At 41.8% G+C, this 24,213-nt stretch overlaps 1 protein-coding gene across 1 annotated transcript in view; it reads left to right on the top strand.

Moving 5' to 3' along the window:
- Positions 1-2,255: 2,255 nt before the first annotated feature.
- Positions 2,256-24,213, top strand: part of dock3 (dedicator of cytokinesis 3) — a gene marked incomplete at both ends in the record, with an annotated part of 69,985 nt that continues 48,027 nt past the window's right edge. The window contains 6 exons of the mRNA XM_084184013.1: positions 2,256-2,292; positions 9,452-9,535; positions 9,709-9,749; positions 12,095-12,150; positions 13,914-14,010; positions 16,324-16,472. Coding sequence (XP_084040139.1) covers positions 2,256-2,292; positions 9,452-9,535; positions 9,709-9,749; positions 12,095-12,150; positions 13,914-14,010; positions 16,324-16,472 — 464 coding nt within the window. The remainder of the gene's footprint in view (positions 2,293-9,451; positions 9,536-9,708; positions 9,750-12,094; positions 12,151-13,913; positions 14,011-16,323; positions 16,473-24,213) is intronic.

Raw genomic sequence — 24,213 nt, 5'->3', positions numbered from 1 at the left:
ATTGAGGAGGATTTTTTTTATTTAATCGATTTTAGAATAAGGCTGTAACGTATCAAAGTGGAAAAAGGGAAGGGGTCTTTATACTTTCTGAATGCACTATATATATTGTTGTACCTGTTGGCTGCCATTCAGAAGAAAATAAAAAAATATATATTCCTAAAGGTACATAACTATAAAGTATTGATCATATTTCGGAGTTTAAAATAATAAATGTGGTATGTACAAAAAATAAGTGGGACTCCATCCCATTCCCCCCAACCCCACCCAGCCAACATGTCTCAATCCAACCACCCCTCCCCAGTCCCCCATACCCGGAAACCATGTTTTTCACCCCATATATCCACTGGTGAACTGGAAGAGAGTGAAGTAATGGTCATCTAAGAGCCAACATCCTTTTTGCATAAATCATCTCTGATTGATTGAGAGATTCAAGGAGCTATCATCGTCAAGTAACATAGTAGATGCGAAGCATTGAATATTTACATTCATGCATTCTTAAATGAATTTTGTAACTTTGTCCCAAAAGCATATATCTGCTGGGCACTCCCACATCATATGAAGGAACATGCCTACCTGATTTAGGGGACACATTTGGTAGTTGGGGCCATTTTCAAGGTAAAACATCGTTGGTGTTAAATACAGTCTGTGAACAAACTTAAAATCAATAAATTGGTTCGGATTACGGGTTGCCAAGGTAATATTTTTCCATATTTTCTTTCCAGTTAAAGGGTTGGTCAGATTCACTTAGCCATTAAAACAGTATGGCTACATATCTAACTCTGAATGTGAGCTTTTCCAAAGTTGTTTATATATTATAGAGATTAGTCCTTTTGGGAGCCCAGATAATTAATTTATAAATCCCATCATTGGATGGTTCGGCAGTTGGGTTTCCCAAGGGACTCCAGAGGCCAGCATAGCTGACCTAAATTGTAAATATAGAAAAAAGGAATTGCCTGTCTTCTCAAATCATGGAATGTTCTCAAACCTGTCCATGATATCGGTAAGGGTATACGGATTCCACATTTGGACCATTGGGGGGATACAATAGGCCACCCTTCAGATCACAAGGCGTTATTGTGAAATATTGGAGTCTGGCCATGTTATTTTGATTCTCAGTTAGAGTTTTTATATGAGCACAGCCTACCAGTTGGTCATGATTTATGCCCTCCATAAGCCAGTGGAAAAAGAGTGTGGGAAAAGAGTGACAATGTGATGGGAGGAATAGCCTTCTACTCACATGTTATTGATGGGCTATACACTATATGTTGATTGATAGACTATAATTAAGATCAAGTTCACCTTTTTCCATTTCTGATTAATTAATTTGCATTAAACATTGGCCAAAATAAAAATTGATCTGCCAGGAGAATGTTAAGTGTTTATATAGACCAATAAAGAGGTTCTGCAACCATTTTCTGACAGACCCTGTAAGGAAAGCCTACCACATCTCAGTCTTGGTTCCAGTAACTGATGTAATAGCATGGCCAGCTTGGTTCAGCCCTGGAGCTGAAGATTCAATTTTAAGGCACGGTGAAATCGGATGCTGCCGAATCTAGGTAGCTGCCCATGACAGTGAAAGCACAGTTAGTGATGGACGCAATTGCCATGCAGTTGCGCTCCGACAGTCAAATTTACATTTGCAAATGCTTAACACATCGGTATTTACAAAACGAGTCATGTGACGACCATGAAGATGGCGCATCTTACAGTATATCGCAGTTTTCTGAAAATGTCTTGCCCCTCAATACCAGTTTGGACCGGCGGACAATATCACGAGTGTTAATTATCGTCTAATGACTCAACCCTACAGCCGGGACCCGATATCATGGCGTTGTTGATCATTGAGAATCCGACTTGGTAATGAGCCATAGGCTAATGACTAACCGGGAAATAAATAAATAAACCGTTAAAAAACACATTCCCGTTCCTATCGAGATGCTGCTGCAATAATAGCGTTTGGAGATTAGATTACCGTGTGTGTTGGGTAGGTGGAAACCGAGACTGCATTTTGTGTGACTAGGAGACCCAGCGAGCAGAGCAGACCGGGAGATAAAGGAACCGCGGGCGAAGACATTGGTGGTCCTTTTTCAGTTTTAGCCTCTAATAGCCTATATTTCTAACGAGATGTAGCCTAATCCCGTTCGATACGTAAAGAGCCGGGGATATTCCTATAGCTTTCATTTAGCTACATCCTCCCACGATATCGATAGAATGAGGCTTGGTCTCCAGGTGGGAAAATAACAAAAAATCCCAAGATGTGGATACCGACAGAAGAGGAAAAAATCGGAGTTGGTGAGTCCATTCAGTATTTATCTGGCCATTTGTCATTTTTGATGGCTTGTTTTCAATTTGATTGACTTTTCTCGTTCAAAGCTGATTATGTTCTTATGAAGAAGCGTTGTGATGAACACAGCTTCGCATTTGATCTCATGTTTGGTCACACAGGTAGGGTATTCGCAGCTAACAGTCACAATGTCTCTCATATGTTTTAAATTCATGTAATGAGGCTATAGTTTACAAAACACATAGTCTATCAGCCGTGCTTAATGGCTGAAAATAACCGGACAATAATAAGAGATTGCAAAATATAGGTTACTGCGTGGGATGATATAGCCTAGTATAGGCAGGCTACCTCCGTATTATTGCCTGTATCACCAGTGGCCATCCATAACCTAGGCCTACAGTATGCTTATCATTCATTCATACTAGGGTACATTGTATGTTTTGCGTTTTGTAAATGCGTCAATAATAGTGTTCAGATAGGCTTTGAAGAGCATCAGACCCTATCTATCTGAAAAGGCATTCGACTGGAAACCACGAGGGATAGCGTTATGCCAACAGGTGTAGTCTAGAGACTGAGTATGCGCATGCTTACCTGTCGGCATTTGTAACATAGCACCACGACTATTTCGCTACTACTTACTACTACTACCATCTGTGATCTCCAACCACTATCTCATCCCTTGTCTTCATGCTCTAGCCGAATCATTGTGAAAAGTGCTAGTAGCACCAGAGGTAGTGGGTAATTATATCAGGAGTATTGGAACTATCTGAGCAAAGTTCCTGACAATTTGAATGAGTCATGTTGAATCAGTTCGCTCAGAACACACACACACATACACATACACTGCTTTGCTTGTTGTGGTATAGGTTCGACAAATACCCAGACTCCAGAACTATTGATTGGTGTTCAAGAAAGAGAAGCCATTGATTTGTCATTGGAGGACAGGAGAGAAGCAACAGTTTGATGAGAGCACGCAGTGTACTGTACCTTTGATGATTCAATCAGACACGTTTTTATTTTCGCTGTCCATGGTGCTGAAAAGTATGCTTCAACCGACCTCTGGCAGGCGCCGCGGTTAGCGTGTTGCGTTCCAGGGTGCTGACATTTTTAGACCAGCGTTTGTCAATTCCGGTTGCACAATTTTGTTAGTACAACATTGCATTGCACACACCTGATTCAGCTAATCAACTAATAGTCAGGTGTGTTAGTGGTGGGTTAGAACAAAATGTGAAACCCTGTAGGTAGGCACACGAATTGAAAAACACCGATGTATACAATGATGCCTACTACAACCAGAGGCATAGGACTGCACGGTGTTAGAAGACCAATGTTGACCAACTGTGTCCATTTTGCTCTACTACTCTGAATTTTGCCAGAGTAATCAAAAGCCACATCATATTCCTCAGATATGTGGGCTGCTGCTGAGGTTTGATGCTTGATATTTGAAGCTGTCCTTGTGAAAACCATGTCCCATGTTGAAAACTACAAACTGACATTGACTTATCAGTTTTGATTGGCAGCATCTCCTAGGAGTCTATGACTATTGATTTTCGGACACACATTTCTTAATTCACCTAATGGTCAGGATTCAGGCAAATGTATCTGTTCCTAGATCTGTTTTAGGGGCAATTTCTACAATACAGTCTAAAAGCAGTTGTACTGTTCTCGGTGGGCCTCATTCATCCTGTCTTATCTTAATGGGCTCAGGCTAACAAAGAACTTTTAGAACCCACTTCATGAAAATGTAATGTCTCCTTTTAGAATACCTCATTATTTAATATTTCCTTGGTTTTATATTGGACATAATACGTCTCTGTGAACGACTTCATCGTTACTAGACAGTATCTCACCCATGTGTCCTCTTACCCAAACTTTGCAGGTAGCACCGGACAGTTGTATCTGGGGTTATTGGGGTGATATGGTAGTTAGAGATAGCTGTACACATGACTGTATTCACTTCTCACTCTGGTTCAGAAACATCTGACATTGACATGCCCTTGCACCTCCACATGCAATGGCTCAAGTGCAACTAATAAACTAGAACGGCATGGCAATTTGGAGCTATGCTATCTTGGACAATGATGTGGATGGACAGCCATAAGCAAGTAAAGCAGGATATACAATTTAATGTTCAGTTGGGGGGGTGGATTACAGAGATTGGTGTACCCTAAGCACCATTTCTTAATGTTTTGAACCCACTGAGGACACAACCACTGATCACCTCCACTGCTGCAGGTTGTTAGACAGAACTTGAGTGAAAATGCTTGTGGAATCATTCCAGCAATGGGATTTCTTCTCTCACCAGTAAAAAGTTCAGCGTTAGTCCATTATTGCCTATTTTTAAACATTGTTGTGTCTGTGCTGTGTGTGTGTTATTGCGTGCATCTGTATGTGGGTTGGCGGCATGTGTGTCTGTTGGCATCTGTGTATGTGTTCATGTGTGTTTGCGTGACAGTGTTTGCTCATCGAAATTTAATAAAAGGTAACGTGGTCATCATCAAGTAGTCATGTGATCTCCACTGCAGAAGGGTGCCATACTCACTCAGACAGCTGTGGCTGCTGTTCTGAAATCAGATCTGACAAAAGCGCTCGGGCACTCCTGTGGCAGAAGTCCTTAGGTTAGCAGGACCTGAGAACAGCCCAGTGATGCGATGTGTGTCTGAGTGAGTGAGCGTGCATTCAAGTCATGCTGAACAACATGACTCACTGGGCCAAACAGAAAAGGCCCTTGTGTCATTTTTTACTTTGCCATGTGAGGATCTGGGACAGGGTTACTCAATCTAGGAGAGAAGCAGGACCTCCGGGGTCTGCATGCTTAGTCACAATGCATTACTGGAATGGCTAAAGGAACTAATCTGTGATGCGCATCACTGTGATCATCAGCCCTACCAGTAATGTTTTGGTTCTAAAAGCATCCAGGAAGCCATTATGATAGTTTCTATTCAATACAGCACTTAAATAATAGTAAAACAATCACAGATTTAAGAATAAAATGCATACAGTGGTCCAAAAGGGTAAGACACATTGTACGTCAGTAATGTGATGTCCTTCAAGACGTGTATTTCACTGTAGTTTCAGATGATCTTGCAAATAAAGATGCCACAGTTTAAAAGGAATAGTTCCCCCAAATTACAAAATTACATATTGGTTTCCTTACCCGGTAAGTAGTCTATGGACAAGGTATGACAGCAATCTATGCTTTGGTTTAGTTTCCCTGGCACTGTTTCCACATGCTAACGTTTAAGCATTTGTGACACAAATCCCATTCAGGTCATGGGACCGATATTAGCATTTTTTGCGCATCATGTCCAAGTCATCCGAAACTATCTATAATTGATTGTGAAGCTCAACAAAGTCACTTATAGATGATTTAAACTGGATGCGTGAAAATTGCTAATATCCGTCCCAAGACTTGAACGGGATATGCTATTTTGTAATTTGGGTGAACTATCCCTTTAACATCCATCTGTCAGTATGCTCCTTTCTGTATATTCTTTATGGTACCATAAAGCCCCCTCAGAAGCAATGTCCACCCTCGCTGTACTCTTGTTATGCTGTCCCTGTCAACATAATTACTATGTAAATACATTGCTTTAGCTTCAGTTCAAATGAAGTAGGCCCAAAAAGAGATGTAGGGTTGCGTTTACTCTTGTTGGTGGGGTTTGATGCTTGCTACCCTTTACACTGCCCTATAGGGCATAGTACAGTACAGTCTAGTACAGTATGTCTCTGTCTCTCTCTCAGCTGCATGTTCTCCTGACCATGTGTGCTGTGCTGCTGTCTGTCTGCTAAATGTTTCCTTCATCAACACAGAATCAAAAGTGAACTGAGAGAACAGTAACCTACCTCCTCCATGTTCAATAAAGCTGTCTTTGCAATGAGCGATGTGTCTGTCTGTGGTGAAAGAATAGATCGATCATTCTTGGATGACTGTGACTTCAGTCTGTAGTTCATTATCTTATCACCAGAGAGACTACTTTGATTTTCATTTTGATTGATCGTTTTGTAAATCCATTTATTTTCTCCACATTGTGGCATTTTGATGACCAAACAAATTGGTGCGTAATAGTGATGGTTTTGTGTGCTGTGCATATTTGATTGAGGCTATTTGCATGGTTGATTTAGCCTGGGGACTGAGAGAGTGACACACACTGTAAAGACCTAGATTCACTGGGTTGACTAGATAGAGACAACCGTACAAATGGCTTTGTAGACATCCATGTGATATAAAAGTGAACAATGTAAGCACTGTTTTAAAAAGCAAGGATCAATTCAACTGAGCTTACTTTCTCTCGTTCACTTTGCAAACCTAACAAAGGATGACAGATAGGAGCCTGTAACTCCACACCATTAGCTAACTCATTTACAAAGCAACAATGATGTAGCCTTGAGCTCTGTCTTCTGTGTAGGCAAGTCTCTTTCTCTCTGTGGGTGTGGGTGGGTGGGTGGGTGTGTAAGTCTCTTTCTCTCTGTGGGTGTGGGTGGGTCGGTGTGTGGGTGGGTGGGTGGGTGGGTGTGTAAGTCTCTTTCTCTCTGTGGGTGTGTGTGCCTGTTTGTGTGTGTGGCCCTTTCCTCCTCTGTTTTCACACTGCAGGGAGCACAAAACTGCAGCATCTGTCTGCATTCATCGTACATTGTCATGTGGGCCCACAGAAACTGCCGGTGCTTTATAAAAATAGCTTCAGCTGAATCTCTGCAAAAATAAGCTTAATCTGAATTCCAAAGTTGAGGAATTAGGAACAACTTCCTAACACAGTTATGTTATATTCAGACTTAATAGCTATCGTAAGCAGGCTCATCAACTAACATCAGTTCTTTGCAAATCATCAACAGTGGCACTTCATGCAACCTAATACTCTGTAACTTGTTCATCAATATTTATTTTGCCCATTTAGATATCACTGTGTCTCACTTTACTACGTTTAATGTAAGGCTAACAATTTTCTCTTTGTCTGTGTTTTCCTATGAGCGAGCACGGCTATTACCGTTTACTGTTGGTTATTATTTTACTCACACCAGTTGATAATTAAGATTGTGAAAATGCCTTGCTTCTGCCAAGTCTAATTAATCACACACCCTAGTGTATCTTACTCACACATCAACATTTTCAGTTTGCATCTGAACTCTGGCTGAACTCAACTGTTGTTGTTACGGTCACTCCCTGTGTTGCTGCATTGCTGTGTACAGTACCTGTACTGTTGGGGTGGTGATGGGCACTTTGTTGCCACAGACCATGTGATCCATAAAGGTTATGGCCTCTGATAAAAGATAGTGTGTTTATGCACTTATTACATTTACATTTTAGTCATTTAGCAGACGCTCTTATCCAGAGCGACTTATAGGAGCAATTAGGGTTAAGTGCCTTGCTCAGGGGCACATCGGCAGATATTTCACCTAGTCAGCTCGGGGATTCGAACCAGCGACCTTTCAGTTACTGGTCCAACGCACTCACAGTAGGCCTGTAATAGATAGATGGAAAAGGAAGTGAGTTCAATACTTTGTGTGTTTGTTTCTGGGTCTGCGTCTCAAATGACACCCAATTCCCTATATAGTGCACTACTTTTGAGGCACAATATGGGGAACAGTGATGTAATTGGAGATTTGCGTTGGAGATAACACATAGATCCAGATTTCAGCAAGGGAATATTTCAAATCCAAGTAAGAGAGCAGTGTCAACAGAGCCTGTGAAATAGAACCACAATCTCCAGTGAAACAGTCCCATCTTGTTCTGACATGGGCACTCTGCTGAGGGTCTCATAATGGTTCCAGTGTAATTAAGCAATTTAAATGAACTAGGGGACATTAAAAGACAATGACTTTCTAGTAGAGAATGTTTAGGCCAGGTTGTTAATAGACCTGAAGCAGAGTTAGAAAATGTGGCAAGAAGATCCCTCTTCAAGTCTCTTTCTCTCTTGTCACTTAGATGGTTATATGTTCAGATTATCGCTCTCCCTCTCCATCTCCATCTCTCTCTCCATCTGATCTATGCCCTGTGCTCGTGATTTGGACTCTGTGCGCAGTAGCAGCAGCAACACATCTATATTCCTGCCATTTTAAAATGCCCAGATCCCTGCAGCAGTTATACAGTGAAGAAAGCCCTACAGTTTTATAGATGATCTGTTGCCATAGCTACCGTAGCAGAGGAACTAAGCGCTCATTTCCCACAAACAGAACAGAACAAGTGCTCTGGCCCCTCCCTTCTCCCCTCTTTTCCCACCGCTCATTGGGTCCCCTGACTGGGTCATTAGCATAATGACTCACACGGAACTCTCCTCCAAGGGCCACCATTTGTGGGTTTTGGAATCGTCAATGGAGCCCTGTCATCGCCAAACAAGTTTGTCTTGTACTGAGGTCTGTTGACATTACATCTCTGTTCTGCTGTTAAGTTACTCCGCTACTCGACTGACGTACCATTAAGAGGTATTAAAGGTAGAACACTATAGTAAGGGTCCCCTGAAGATGACTCTAACGCATCCTTAATCATCTTCTCTGAGTCACAGTATTTGATTCAGCCAGCACTCCTCTGCATACTTTAAAGGGCATTGGTTGAATTTATGCTGCGGCGAAAACACACAGAGAGCACACAGTTCAGTTCAGCATGGAAGATTTGTGCAAATGCAAAGATATGATGAAGGAGCAGTTACCCCTACTACTTAGCAGCAGAACGTGTGCTGTGTGTAGGGTCTTTATTTGGAGACTTAACTTAACATTGCATTAAAATCAGGACTGCTTAAGAATTAATTGCCTATTAAAATGGCTACACACTTCAGGGAGGGGAGCCTGTTTGCAGTTGGTTGAGCTGGGGCTCCTTTGCAAGGCCTTGTTTAGATGTCTGCAGGAAACAGCTTATTAAAAAGCTGTGATAACCGCTCGGCGACAAACCAAAACACATGCTGTGTGAAAACATGACTGATGGGGAGGGATGCACCTTGTGGAAAGTAACACAAGGATAAAGCCAAGGACAGAGTATCTCATCCTTAGGCTGGGTATCTGACTGTTTCTGTATACGGGAAAGGTATGTAATGATGAGCAGAGCTTTGAGAGTCTTTGAGTAATCTCTATTCACTGAACAAACAGTTGATCATAAACAAACAAACACATTGGCTAAAGCAGAAACAGACATAACTTCATGAACTTCATTGTTTACCCTTTTCTTTCTCCTCTCAGTGATCTGTAACTTCCGGGGCTCAGTATGTCAGGCCCTGGTTCTGGAGATCGGAGAGACTGTGCAGATCCTGGAGAAGAGTGAAGGTAAGAACTGCTGAATAACAGTTTATAGAGAATAATAGAGGATAACATTGTATAGTGTACTCACTTTACCTTAATCTAAAAAAGCACATTGTGGTTTGTGCGTGTGTGTGTATTGGGTTAATAGTCATAGTCCCTGTTCAGCTGGTTGATATGCATCTTTGATGTCTCTTTAGGCTGGTACAGAGGATTTTCCACCAAGAAGCCTTCAATCAAGGTAAACATATCAGACTTTTCTTTTAGAATCACACTTTACATTCACTGCTTGTATTGTCATTATTATTGAGAACGGTCCTGTTAGACCAGACAGCTATCAGCCACTGTTTGTTTGAAGCTATTTATTTACAGCAACGTGATTCCTAATGAAAACCTCAACCTCAGCACGACAACACAAAAAAAAGAAGCATTTGTGGGTACTGCAATTAGTATGTGTTGTTAGGTGCAATCTGCGCTGCAGAGAATACAATACACACTTTGGATTTCTGGAGGCGTTGTATTGGACGAGTAGCGGTACATATACAATAAGAGTTACACCATTTTCTTTTATCAGTTCACCTTCCACACCCACACATACTATTTACCACAGATGATCCATCAGTGTTTTACCACTCACACAAAGAGGCCTACAGTGTGGCACTGTGTTTAATGTACGCTATTCATCTTGCTTCCAATGAGATGAGTGCAATGGGAGAATACGTTGGAGCTTGCATCTAAGATAAAAGCGTGAAGCCATTTGTGTTCAGCTGGGGGATGAGAGAGGGGAGAGAGAGGAGGATGTGGTCCAAACCATCAGGCATCTCCTGCCAGTACATTCCCTCCAGAGAGCCGGCTCAGGCTGCTGTTCTCACATGCAGCTCCATGTAAACTGGCAAACCTCTCCTCCAGGTAGAGCTCCATTAACACAAGGCCTAGAAAGGTACAGTAAGAAAACAAGGTATCCTAGCTTTTATACTGTCCCAAGATGCACAGAAATACAACAATACCTCAAAAAATGACAAACGGGGTTTCTTTTTTATTTTGATTCGATTACTAAGTGTCTCTTCAGCCAGGCTGACCAAGTCTGACGAGGACCCTTACGTTACTTTTGAAATCAAAGAACATTCAAACAGTGTGCAAGTATTAATCTTCTTTTTTCTATGGTATTATTAGTAACTGCCTGCACCTGTGGAATTTTGTTGGATGTGTACGTACACTATGTTTGAACTAAATAGATACAGTACCTCCAAGCAATGCTCCACCATGGCTGCTGCCATCGATATGTTCTGCACGGCAGTACATGGCTATTATATATTACTGACACATCCACTTCTGATCCAATTGATTGTTCAGTAAACCATGTTTATAACTGTACCTGTTTCTCCGGATTCCATGTTACAAATCAAAATGTCAGACACATGATACCAGTCACTCAGTCAGTATCTTTTTATTTTTTTTACCCCCCCCCCCGTCCTCCAAAACATGACCCGCCAAACTGCGCTTCTTAACAGCCAGCCAGACCAATGTGTCGGAGGAAACACCATTCACCTGACCACCGAGATCAGCCTGCAGGCGCCCAGCCCGCCACAAGGAGCCAAGTAAAGCCCCCCCGGCCAAACCCTCCCTTAATCCGGACGACGCTGTGCCAAATGTGCGCAGCCCTATGGGACTCCCGATCACAGCCGGTTGTGATACAGCCCGGGATCGAACCCGGGTCTGTATTGACGCCTCTAGCACTGCGATGCAGTGCCTTAGACCGCTGCGCCACTCGGGAGGCCCTGCTCAGTCAGTATCTTTAATAAGCTGCGAAACCAGTGAAGAACCTGTGATACCTTAGCCTGGCCCTGGTCCCAGATCTGTATGTGGTTTACTCCTCTTCAATGTCATGACAGTGATAGACAATACCTCTGTTGTGTCATCATTCTTTTGAGTCGTCCTGAAATCAAAGCTCAGTAAGTCAGATAACATACTGTTCCAGAAAGACACACTAATACTCCTCAGAATCCTGGCAGATAGCTAGAGGTCTTATGGGATGTTAAAGCCCGTCCTGCTCTCACTACTCTCATCAGCTAGTTACAGTCCCCCACCAACACACCTCCATTTTGTTATGTACTCTTCCTCCCACGCTCCCTCCCTCGTCCTCATACTTTTCCTGAGCCGCCACAATCAGCTGTGCTCACTGTGCCCAATTCATCACATCTGGCAGATTAGAGCCAGAGAGAGGAACTGCAAGGGTGGCAGTTGGCACTGTTCTGTGTCTCATGCCCTCCCCAGCTAAGCGACAATTTGGGCTGAGCTGCTTCATATTCAGCTTGTGTGTGTGTGTGTGTGTGTGTTGTGTGTCAGAGAGAGTAGAATTAAAATAGCCACAATCTAAGAGTAGCTTGTTGCTACAGTAGTTTTTCTCTGTTAAGAACAACTGCTCCACATTACAGTTGACCAATACATATCATGTACAACACAGGGACACACACATGCAACATGTGGGACATACTGTTTACATGCATGTACACCACAGGACTATGGTCTTCAGTTGCAGCACCTTGCTACATTCTTTTTAACACTTCTGCCCTTTCCATCCATCAGGGTATATTCCCAACCAGCTATGTCCACCTGAAGAAATCCACAGTCACCAACAGAGGGTGAGTCTCTTTCTGTTAAATCATATGAGCCCTGTTTGTCAGAGATACATTCAGCTCCGAAATTATTGGCACCCTTGATAATGATGAGCAAAAAATACTATATAAAGTTAATAATACAAATACTGAGCTATATTGTATGCTGAAACAAATGTGGAAATTATATTATTTTACTGATACAATTGCTCAGATAAATATATTTAGTTAAATCTAAAAAAGATAGGGGTCAAATTTATTGGCACCCCTCTGTTCAATACTCCAGCACCCTCCCCTTGCGAGGATAACGACACTGAGCCTTTTTCTAAAATGTTTTATGAGATTGGAGAACACATTGGGAGGGATCTTAGACCATTCCTCCATACAGAATCTTTCCAGATCCTTGATATCCTTCATCTGAGGTTATGGACTGCCCTCTTAAATTCAAACCACAGGTTTTCAATAGGGTTCAAGTCTGGAGACCAAAATGTTGATTTTGTGTTCAATTAACAATTTATTTGTGGATTTTGATGTGTGCTTGGGGTTATTATTGTCTTAAAAACCATTTTTCTCTGAGCAATTGTATTATTATAAAATAATATAATTTCCCCATTTGTTTTTGCATTTAATATAGCTCAGTATTTGTATTATTTATTTTATACAGTATTTTTTGCTCATCTTTATCAAGAGTGCCAATCATTTCAGATATAAGGTGCAGGATCACTGGTTAATGGAAGCCAAAGGAAGCTATATATTTTCCACAACATACTGTAGAGCTGCCATTGGGTCAGATTTATTCATCAACAATGGGGTGGTGTGTGCATGTCCCGCCCATTTCCGTTGCCTCATTTCCCTCATCACTGATCTGTGAGGATCTGTACTTAAACGGCATTAGTTCTGCTCTGCCAGTGAAGCAAACACACACATGCAAACACACACAAAAACACACACACACACACACAACACCAGTGGTCATCCGAGCTGTGCTGCTGTTCAAGGCACAAAAGCTGTTCATGGCAGTGGAAGCAGAGAGAGGGCAGTGCAAAGACAAAGGGAGGCAGGAAAGCTCTTTATCAGCCAGTGTTGATGGAGATTAGATCTGCAGGCAGGGATCAGTGACACAGTGTGGACTGGGAGGATACTTCATAGTGTTATATCACCACCCTACAGTGCACTTTTAGCACACAGTCAGAGAGCTCTCTTTTGCTTTTAAAACAATTAATGGTGCAGACTTGGAAATTGTCATTATTACACTTCCCCGCTCAAAGGGTTGCACTTGGGAAATGTGCTTTGCAGTTCAGTGTGGTTAATGATGTGAAAACACCTACAGTTTCTCCTCAGTTCTCCCAGTGCATCAGAGCTATAGAGGATCATTCTGACAGTTATGTAATGGATGGACTGTCTTATGTTTTTAACTAGACACGTTTCTCCTGCTGAAGGCCTTTCTCTTGTCTTTCATTTAGTCTCATGGTTGGCACTGAAATATAAATGATGTCTGTTGTGGTTTTGCTCTAGTGATCCTTTATAATCCTAATTTCACAAAGTGAAAACTCATTACTGTGTAATGTTTCATTTTTTTTTGTCATGAAAGAGTTATTATGTCATTACAGTGCCAACACAGGGCAGGGATGTAAATGTGTGTGTTTGTGTTTGGCGTTGGTTTGTTCATTTGTGTGTTCTTTTTTTCTTTCTCTATTTGTACTGTAGGCAGATATGTCTGTCTCTATCTAATATTTAGGTTTCTGAGTGTCTGACTCTGTTTCAATAACTGTGTGTGTGTCTCACCCTAGGCTGTGTGAGATGGTGGTACCTCTGGAAGACCCTATTATCACTGAGACCACCTCCACCCTGCAGGAATGGGGCGTGTTGTGGAAGCAACTCTACGTGGTCAGTACCACCTCACCTCTCACGGGGAAACCTCTGTCTAGCTTAGAGAAAACACTGAGTCCATTTAAATGCAACGTACAGGGTGGTTGATCTGAAAGGGAAAGCGAAAAAGGATCTGCACCCACCCCTGCTTTACATACTTAGCTCCAAAGATTTGATAAGATACAGATTTGTACCTGCAGTATGCAGTTTTCATGCAGTTTTCACCTCATTCAATAGCTGAAAAAGACTGGGGGAAAGCAACAACTATTGGGGTTGAACACACTGTATATACAGCCGCTTCCCATGAATCCCCATAGCGTGCCATTTAGGCTGTCACTCCACTCTTCATCATTATATCCTGCCTATGTAAATCCCAAAATAGTAATTGGCAATAAATAATGGCGTAGTAGATAGCTGTCATAGGCAATTTCACGGAATGTCACTCTGCCATTACCTTACTACTTTGCCTATCCCGGTCCCAGATCTCTACGTGCTGTAGCCAACTCTTCTATCGTTGGCATGCCATTCATGACAATGATAGTCAGAGGAGATAGCTAAAGAACACAGGCTAATGTTTATGTTATGGCCTATCATAGAGTCATCTTAAAACTCAACAGAGTATTGTACGTTCAGCCAGCATTGTCATCATCACCCTCCCACTGTATAAATGTTTATGGAGACCTAAATAAACCCTAATCCTGCTAATTGTGGAGGGGTCAGGAACCAGGAGGATGTACGTAGCTGAGGTTTGAGCTGAGCAGAGGGAGGGAGATTTTGTTGAGCTGGGATGGAAGCGAGTTTTTACGTAACTTATCAACGAGCACTGCTCATGCTCAGAGCAGCCAAGGAGCCTGGGGCAGGACTGTGGTGATGTAACTTCCTGTCAAACACAACTAAATTGAACCACTGATTTAACGCTGCTCATTTCGGGCACTCACTCTGCCCCCCTGTGTGGTAGCCAGTGTAGCCAGTCACCATGGTTACCGTCCATAAAAACAGGATGTATCATTGGCTTAATCAGGGGTGTCAAACTCAGTCCGTAGGGCTGCACTGAAAATTGGTTATATTTCCTCTATATATATATATATATTTTTTTTCAATAGTCCTCTATCCAATTTTTATGCTCCTTGACTTTCTAGCTTTCATTTCGGTGATTATTAGCAAGCTGGACACAGTCAAGAACTGTATGAATGTAGGCAATTATAATTTCTACACAGTTTCGATTTGATTTTAGTCATTTGCAAGTATATATATTTTTGGAATATTATTATTATATATATTTTTTACTCAAACCACCCACGGGCCGGATTGGACCCGCCTCGCGGTCGGATCTGGCCCCTGCGCCGTATGTTTGACACCCCTGGGCTAGATATTTACACGTTTTTCCTTGAATGCTTTGCGCTCAAGGCATATTGCAATTAGAATGCATCGTGGTACCTCAGGGAGCGATGGCCTGAGAATTAGTGTATCTGTTGTAATGTACATAATTAGGCCTCACAGAACAGCCGTCCGAGAGGCCTCATCAGCTCTGACTAAAATCTTTGTTTTACAGCCACCAGCAGGTTGAGAACATGGAATGTTTACCCTCATTAAATTTACATGAACATTGTAGATGCGCTTAATCTTTACACTTATATAAACAAACCTGGGAGGTAGTGTGGGCTTGTCAGTCCGATGGGAGGAATAATAAACGCTTGAATTAAAAGTGCTGTCCTTGGTCATGGAGAAAAGCTAGTTTCCACAAAGCTGTTGTTGATGAAACCCTGTAAGGACTCTGAGTAGGACATATATTTTTATTTTTATAATTAATTGTGCTGGTACTTTAGCTCAATCAGTGGAACACTTGTTCTAACTTTGTAGCCTCCAGTAGAAAATGAAGATGCTTGTTGGTTGTTTGATAACAGAGAAACAGGTTTCACTGAACGTCTATTTTCCTTTATAGCTGCATAATTCCTGCATAATGATTTAATGACACAGCCATGTTAGTGTGTTTCATTAACACTCATTACAGTTTCATAACCCTGACCTTCTACTGTCAGGAGGAACACATGCAATCGAACAGCAGCTAGTTGCTTAGCTGTGTGTTTCATAATGAAAGTATATTTAAAACCATGGATGGAATCATGAGGGTGCCTGGAGCTGGAGTTGCTTTGTTCTTCCATAGCAGACCAGGGAAATCTCATAAGAATAGAGATACTAACATGGAAACGTCAGAGTCCAGACCAATATAGACATACTGTATTGTGGGAATGTCCAAGAGTCAATGTGTAATGAACCATGTATTGTTACATTCATGTTTTGATCATATTGTTGTGTGTGTGATCCCCACAGAAGCACAAGGTGGACCTGTTCCACAAGCTGCGTCATGTGATGAATGAGCTCATCGACCTGCGCCGGCAGCTCATCCAGGGTCACCTGGCCCAGGACCAGACCAGAGAGATCAAACGCCACATAACCGTGCGCCTGGACTGGGGCAATGAGTGAGTTACTGTACTGTAGTGCATGGGCCAGGAACCATATCAAGTTTGTTTGTGTGTGTGTGTGTTTCTGTGTGCATTTGTAATACTGTATCATGTTACAGTACATAATAATGTAGATGTAATGTAATGACAAGGTCATTTAGCAGATTTGTTTATCCAAAGCAATTCCTAGATAATGTAATACTTATCAGAGTACTTATGCAGTACTCTATACAGTGGGTATCTGTTCCTAGGACCACTTTAAGCTGTACACTCCACAGAGCTGGGCTTTATGGAAGAGTGCCAGAAAAAAGCCATTGCTTAATGAAAGAAATAAGCAAACACGTTTGATGTTCGCCAAAAGGCATGTGGGAGACTCCCCAAACATATGGAAGAAGGTACTTGTGTCAGATGACACTTTAATTTAGCTTTTTGGCCATCAAGGAAAACGTTATGTCTGGCGCAAACCCAACACCTCTCATCACCCCGAGAACACCATCCCCACAGTGAAGCATGGTGGTGGCAGCATCATGCTGTGGGGATGTGTTTCATCCCAGGGACCAGGGACTGGGAAACTGGTCAGAATTGAAGGAATGATGGATGGCGCTAAATACAGGGAAATTCTTGAGGGAAACCTGTTTCAGTCTTCCAGAGATTTGAGACTGGGATGGAAGTTCACCTTCCAGCAGGACAATGACCCTAAGTATACTGCTAAAGCAACACTCGAGTGGTTTAAGGGGAAACATGTAAATATCTTGGAAAGGCCTAGTCAAAGGGGTGAAAAGTTATGCACGCTCAAGTGTTCTATTTTTTTGTCTTATTTCTTGTTTGTTTCATGAGAAAAAGTATTTTCCATCTTCAAAGTGGTAGGCATGTTGTGTAAATCAAATGATACAACCCCCCAAAAAATCCATTTTAATTCCAGGTTGTAAGGCAACAAAATAGGAAAAATGCCAAGGGGGATGAATACTTTCGCAAGCAACTGTATCTCCAGGCCAGTAGGCAGTTAAACAATCACCACTAGCCTTAGTCACTGTTCTAGCCAGCTACCACCAGGTACTCTAGCCTGCACCTTAGAGACTGCTGCCCTACAGTGAGGGAAAAAATTATTTGATCCCCTGCTGATTTTGTACGTTTGCCCACTTACAAAGAAATGATCAGTCTATAATTTTAATAGTAGGTTTATTTGAACAGTGAGAGACAGAATAACAAAAAAATAAGTATAAGTATTTGACCCCCTCTCAATCAGAAAGATTTCTGGCTCCCAGGTGTCTTTTATACAGGTAACAAGCTGAGATTAGGAGCACACTCTAAAAGGGAGTGCTCCTAATCTCAGTTTGTTACCTGTATAAAAGACACCTGTCCACAGAAGCAATCAATCAATCAGATTCCAAACTCTCCACCATGGCCAAGACCAAAGAGCTCTCCAAGCATGTCAGGGACAAGATTGTAGACCTACACAAGGCTGGAATGGGCTACAAGACCATCGCCAAGCAGCTTGGTGAGAAGGTGACAACAGTTGGTGCGATTATTCGCAAATGGAAGAAACACAAAAGCACTGTCAATCTCCCTCGGCCTGGGGCTCCATGCAAGATCTCACCTCGTGGAGTTGCAATGATCATGAGAACGGTGAGGAATCAGCCCAGAACTACACGGGAGGATCTTGTCAATGATCTCAAAGCAGCTGGGACCATAGTCACCAAGAAAACAATTGGTAACACACTACGCCGTGAAGGACTGAAATCCTGCAGAGCACGCAAGGTCCCCCTGCTCAAGAAAGCACATATACAGGCCCGTCTGAAGTTTGCCAATGAACATCTGAATGATTAAGAGGAGAACTGGGTGAAAGTGTTGTGGTCAGATGAGACCAAAATGGAGCTCTTTGGCATCAACTCAACTCGCCGTGTTTGGAGGAGGAGGAATGCTGCCTATTACCCCAAGAACACCATCCCCACTGTCAAACATGGAGGTGGAAACATTATGCTTTGGGGGTGTTTTTCTGCTAAGGGGACAGGACAACTTCACCGCATCAAAGGGACGATGGATGGGGCCATGTACTGTAAAATCTTGGGTGAGAACCTCCTTCCCTCAGCCAGGGCATTGAAAATGGGTAGTGGATGGGTATTCCAGCATGACAATGACCCAAAACACACAGCCAAGGCAACAAAGGAGAGGCTCAAGAAGAGGCACATTAAGGTCCTGGAGTGGCCTAGCCAGTCTCCAGACCTTAATCCCAAAGAAAATCTGTGGAGGGAGCTGAAGGTTTGAGTTGCCAAACGTCAGCCTCGAAACCTTAATGACTTGGAGAAGATCTGCAAAGAGGAGTGGGACAAAATCCCTCCTGAGATGTGTGCAAACCTGGTGGCCAACTACAAGAAACGTCTGACCTCTGTGATTGCCAACAAGGGTTTTGCCACCAAGTACTAAGTCATGTTTTGCAGAGGGGTCAAATACTGATTTCCCTCATTAAAATGCAAATCAATTTATAACATTTTTGACATGCATTTTTCTGGATTTTGTTGTTGTTATTCTCTCTCTCACTTTTCAAATAAACCTAGCATAAAAATATAGACTGATCATGTCTTTGTCAGTGGGCAAACGTACTAAATCAGCAGGGGATCAAATACTTTTTTCCCTCACTGTATCTACATAGAGTCATTGAACGCTGGTCACTTTAATAATGTTTACATCCTGATTTACCCACTTTATATGTATATACTGTATTCTAGTCATTGAACACTGGTCACTTTAATCATGTTTACATACAAAAAACACACTATTATACAGTACCAGTCAAAAGTTTGGACACACCTACTCATTCAAGGGTTTTTCTTTATTTTTACTATTTTCTACATTGTAGGATAATAGTGAAGACATCAAAACTATGAAATAACTAATGGGATCAGGTAGCAACCCAAAAAGTGTTAAACAAATCAAAATATATTTTATATTTGAGATTCTTCAAATAGCCACCCTTTGCCTTGACAGCTTTGCACACTCTTGGCATTCTCTCAACCAGCTTCACCTGGAATGCTTTTCCAACAGTCTTGAAGGAGTTCCCACATATGCTGAGCGCTTGTTGGCTGCTTTTCCTTCACTCTGCGGTCCGACTCATCTCAAACCATCTCAATTGGGTTGAGGTCGGGTGATTGTGGAGGCCAGGTCATCTGATGCAGCACTCCATCACTCTCCTTCTTGGTAAAATATCCCTTACACAGCCTGGAGGTGTGTTGGGTCATTGTCCTATTGAATAACAAATGATAGTCCCACTAAGCCCAAACCAAATGGGATGGTGTATCGCTGCAGAATGCTGTGGTAGCCATGCTGGTTAAGTGTGCCTTGAATTCTAAATAAATCACAGACAGTGTCACAAGCAAAGCACCCCCACACCATAACACCTCCTCCTCCATGCTTTACGTTGGGAACTACACATGCGGAGATCATCCATTCACACACACCGCTTCTCACAGAGACACGGCGGTTGGAACCAAAAATCTCCAATTTGAACTTCAGACCAAAGGACACATGTCCATTGCTCGTGTTTCTTGGCCCAAGCAGGTCTCTTCTTCTTATTGGTGTCCTTTAATAGTGGTTTCTTTGCAGCAATTCGACCATGAAGGCCTGATTCACACAGTCCCCTCTGAACAGTTGATGTTGAGATGCGTCTGTGCCTTGAACTCTGTGAAACATGGTCCTCTGTAGCTCAGCTGGTAGAGCACGGCGCTTGTAACGCCAAGGTAGTGGGTTCGATCCCCGGGACCACCCATACACAAAAATGTATGCACGCATGACTGTAAGTCGCTTTGGATAAAAGCGTCTGCTAAATGGCATATTATTATTATTATTATTATTATTTATTTGGGCTGCAATTTCTGAGGCTTGTAACTCTAATGAACTCATCCTCTGCAGCAGAGATAACTCTGGGTCTTCCTTTCCTTTGGCGGTCCTCATGAGAGCCAGTTTCATCATCGTTCTTGATGGTTTTTGCGACTGCACTTGAAGAAACGTTCAAAGTTCTTGAAATGTTCCGTATTGACTGACCTTCATGTCTTAAAGTAATGATGGACTGTCGTTTCTCTTTGCTTATTTGAGCTGTTCTTGCCATAATATGGAATTGGTCTTTTACCAAATAGGGCTATCAGTTCAGAAAGACGACTGTATCTTTGATGTGTCTGGGTGGTTTTAATACATAATCAACAGCATAATTATTAACTTGACCATGCTTAAAGAGATATTCAATATCTGATTTGTTATTGTTACCCATCTACCAATCACTGCCCTTCTTTATTACCTGCTTTCTTTCTTTCTTTTTACCTTTCTTCTTACCTTCTTTATGAGGGTTTCGAAAAGCTCCATGGTAGTTCGATTTGCGCTTGAAATTCAATACTTGACTGAGGGACCTTACATATGTTATATGTATGGGGGACAGAAGAAGGGGTAGTAATTTACAAATCATGTCAACCCCTATTATTTCACACATAGTGAGTCCATGTAACTTATTATTTGATTTGTTAAGCCACATTTTACTCCTGACCTAATTTAGGCTTGCCTAAAGGAAGTAGGCACTTAATACATATGCAACGACTATATTTTAGTTTTTGAATTGTTAATAATTTGTAAAAATGTGTAGAATTGTATTTTCATTTTGTCATTATGGACTATTTTGTGTAGATCAATGACAAAAAAAAATCACAATTAAATCTATTACAATCCAACTTTGTAATGCAACAAAAAAAGGTGGGTGAATACTTATGATACCCACTGTAGTTGGCCCTAAGGGGAAGGAAATGGATCCCAGCTCATTGATGTTGCCAGCACCATGCTCCATACTCCAGTAGCCACCCATAGAGAGAGCTCTAAGGGGCTCCGTCCTCATTATCAAAGGAAGAGCTTTAGGTGAAAAGGCCATCTGTTGGATCAACTTGGACTTTTCCCCTAGTCTTAGTGAAATGAATTTAGGTCGACTTTAGCGGACATCGTGCTTAGGCTTGAATTCAATCTTTACAGATAAGAAAACCTGTAGAAAACCTTTTTATGTGAATGAGTGAGGTAAAGGCTATTTTCTTCACAAGCTGACGTGGAGTAACCTGTGGTTGTGTGATCTGACCAGAACACTCCACGTGTTTTCGTCACTCCAGCTCTCCAGGATGGTGCTAGGGTGGCTGAGTGTGATAGTGTTATGACGCACACGTAAATGTGAGCATCCGCCTGTCAGATCCTATTCCGGGGAATTGGCTGTGAAGGGTACACAATACCTAGATTTTAGTTTAGTAGTGGGTGGTGGTTTCAGCACCATCTAGAATGTAATGTTAAACATACATCTTTAATAAATTCCATACAACATAAAAACAAACACTGTGGAAAGGTGTATGAATGTTAATGAGTTGCCAATGAGTTAATTAAATCAAATACAATTTTATTTGTCACATGCTTTGTTAACAGCAGGTAGACTAACAGTGAAATATTTACGGGTCCTTTTCCAACAATGCAGAGTTAACGATAAAGATAAAACAAACAAACAAACAAAAAACATTTGAAATAGTGACACGAGGACTAAATACACAGTGAATAATGAAAAGCAATAACAAGTAAAAATAATAATTGCTTGCCAAAAATTTATTTTTTCTACTTCCGGTCGTTGTTATATAGGTAACAATCCTTCGAAGGAAGTGCCTGCATTATTACACATATTATTCGTCAATTGTGGGAATTAATTAAGATATGGAAGATTTTAAAATATATATGTACACTACCATTCAAAAGTTTGGGGTCACTTAGAAATTGACAATTTTTTTGTCCATTAAAATAACATCAAATTGATCATAAATACAGTGTAGACATTGTTAATGTTGTAAATGGCTATTGTAGCTGGAAACGGCTGATTTTTTATGGAATATCTACATAGGCGTACAGAGGCTCATTTTCAGCAACCATCAGTCCTGTGTTCCAATGGCACGTTGTATTTGCTAATCCAAGTTTATCATTTAAAAAGGCTAATTGATCATTAGAAAACCCTTTTACAATTATGTTAGCACAGCTGAAACTGTTGGGCTGATTAAAGAAGCAATAAAACTGGCCTTCTTGAGACTAGTTGTGTATCTGGAGCATCAGCAATTGTGGGTTCGATTATAGGCTCAAAATGGCCAGAAACAAATAACTTTCTTCTGAAACTCATCAGTTTATCCTTGTTCTGACAAATGAAGGCTATTCCATGCGAGAAATTGCCAAGAAACTGAAGATCTCATACAACGCTGTGTACTACTCCCTTCACAGAACATCGCAAACTGGCTCTAACCAGAATAGAAAGAGAAGTGGGAGGCCCCGGTGCACAACTGAGCAAGAGGACAAATACATTAGTTTGAGAAACAGACGCCTCACAGGTCCTCAACTGGCAGCTTCATTAAATAGTACCCGCAAAACACCAGTCTCAATGTCAACAGTGAAGAGGTGACTCCGGGATACTGACCTTCTAGGCAGAGTTGCAAAGAAAAAGCCATATCTCAGACTGCCCATCTTAATCTTTTATTTTTATTGGCCAGTCTGAGATATGGCTTTTTCTTTGAGACCAATTCCATATTATGGCAAGAACAGCTCAAATAAGCAAAGAGAAGCGACAGTCCATCATTACTTTAAGACATGAAGGTCAGTCAATACGGAACATTTCAAGAACTTTGAACGTTTCTTCAAGTGCAGTCGCAAAAACCATCAAGCGCTATGATGAAACTGGCTCTAATGAGGACCACCACAGGAATGGAAGACCCAGAGTTTCCTCTGCTGCAGAGGATAAGTTCATTAGAGTTACCAGCCTCAGAAATTGCTGCTCAAATAAATGCTTCACAGAGTTCAAGGCACAGACACATCTCAACATCAACTGTTCAGAGGAGATTGTGTGAATCAGGCCTGCCAAGAAACCCCTACTAAAGGACACCAGTAAGAAGAAGAGACTTGCTTGGGCCAAGAAACACGAGCGATGGACATTGGACCGGTGGACCTTTGGTCTAGAGTCCATATTGGAGATTCTTGGTTCCAACCGCCGTGTCTTTGTGAGACGCGGTGTGGGTGAACGGATGAGGTGTAGTTCCCACCGTAAAGCATGGAAGAGGAGGTGTTATGGTGTGGGGGTACTTTGCTGGTGACACTGTCTGTGATTTATTTAGAATTCAAGGCACACATAACCAGCATGGCTACCACAGCATTCTGCAGCGATACGCCATCTCATCTGGTTTGGGCTTAGTGGGACTATCATTTGTCTTTCAACAGGACAATGACCCAACACACCTCCAGGCTGTGTAAGGGCTATTTTACCATGAAGGAGCGTGATGGAGTGCTGCATCAGATGACCTGGACTCCACAGTCCCCCTACCTCAACCAAATTGATATGGTTTGGGATGAGTCAGACCGCAGAGTGAAGGAAAAGCAGCCAACAAGTGCTCAGCATATGTGGGAACTCCTTCAAGACTGTTGGAAAAGCATTCCAGGTGAAGCTGGTTGAGAGAATGCCAAGAGTGTGCAAAGCTGTCATCAAGGCAAAGGGTGGCTATTTGAAGAATCTCAAATATAAAACACTTTTTTGTTATTACATGATTCCATATGTGTTATTTCATAGTTCTGATGTCTTCACTAATATTCTACAGTGTAGAAAATAGTAAAAATAAAGAAAAACCCTTGAATGAGTAGGTGTTCTAAAACTTTTGACCAGTAGTGTATATACAACCTTTTTTTCCATTATTAGCATGTTGTAACCACTCCTATAAAAATGGTA

Source organism: Coregonus lavaretus, assembly GCF_964263955.1.
Source record: "Coregonus lavaretus genome assembly, chromosome: 20".
NCBI lineage: Eukaryota > Metazoa > Chordata > Actinopteri > Salmoniformes > Salmonidae > Coregonus > Coregonus lavaretus.
This window is presented reverse-complemented; position numbering and strand designations above follow the sequence as displayed.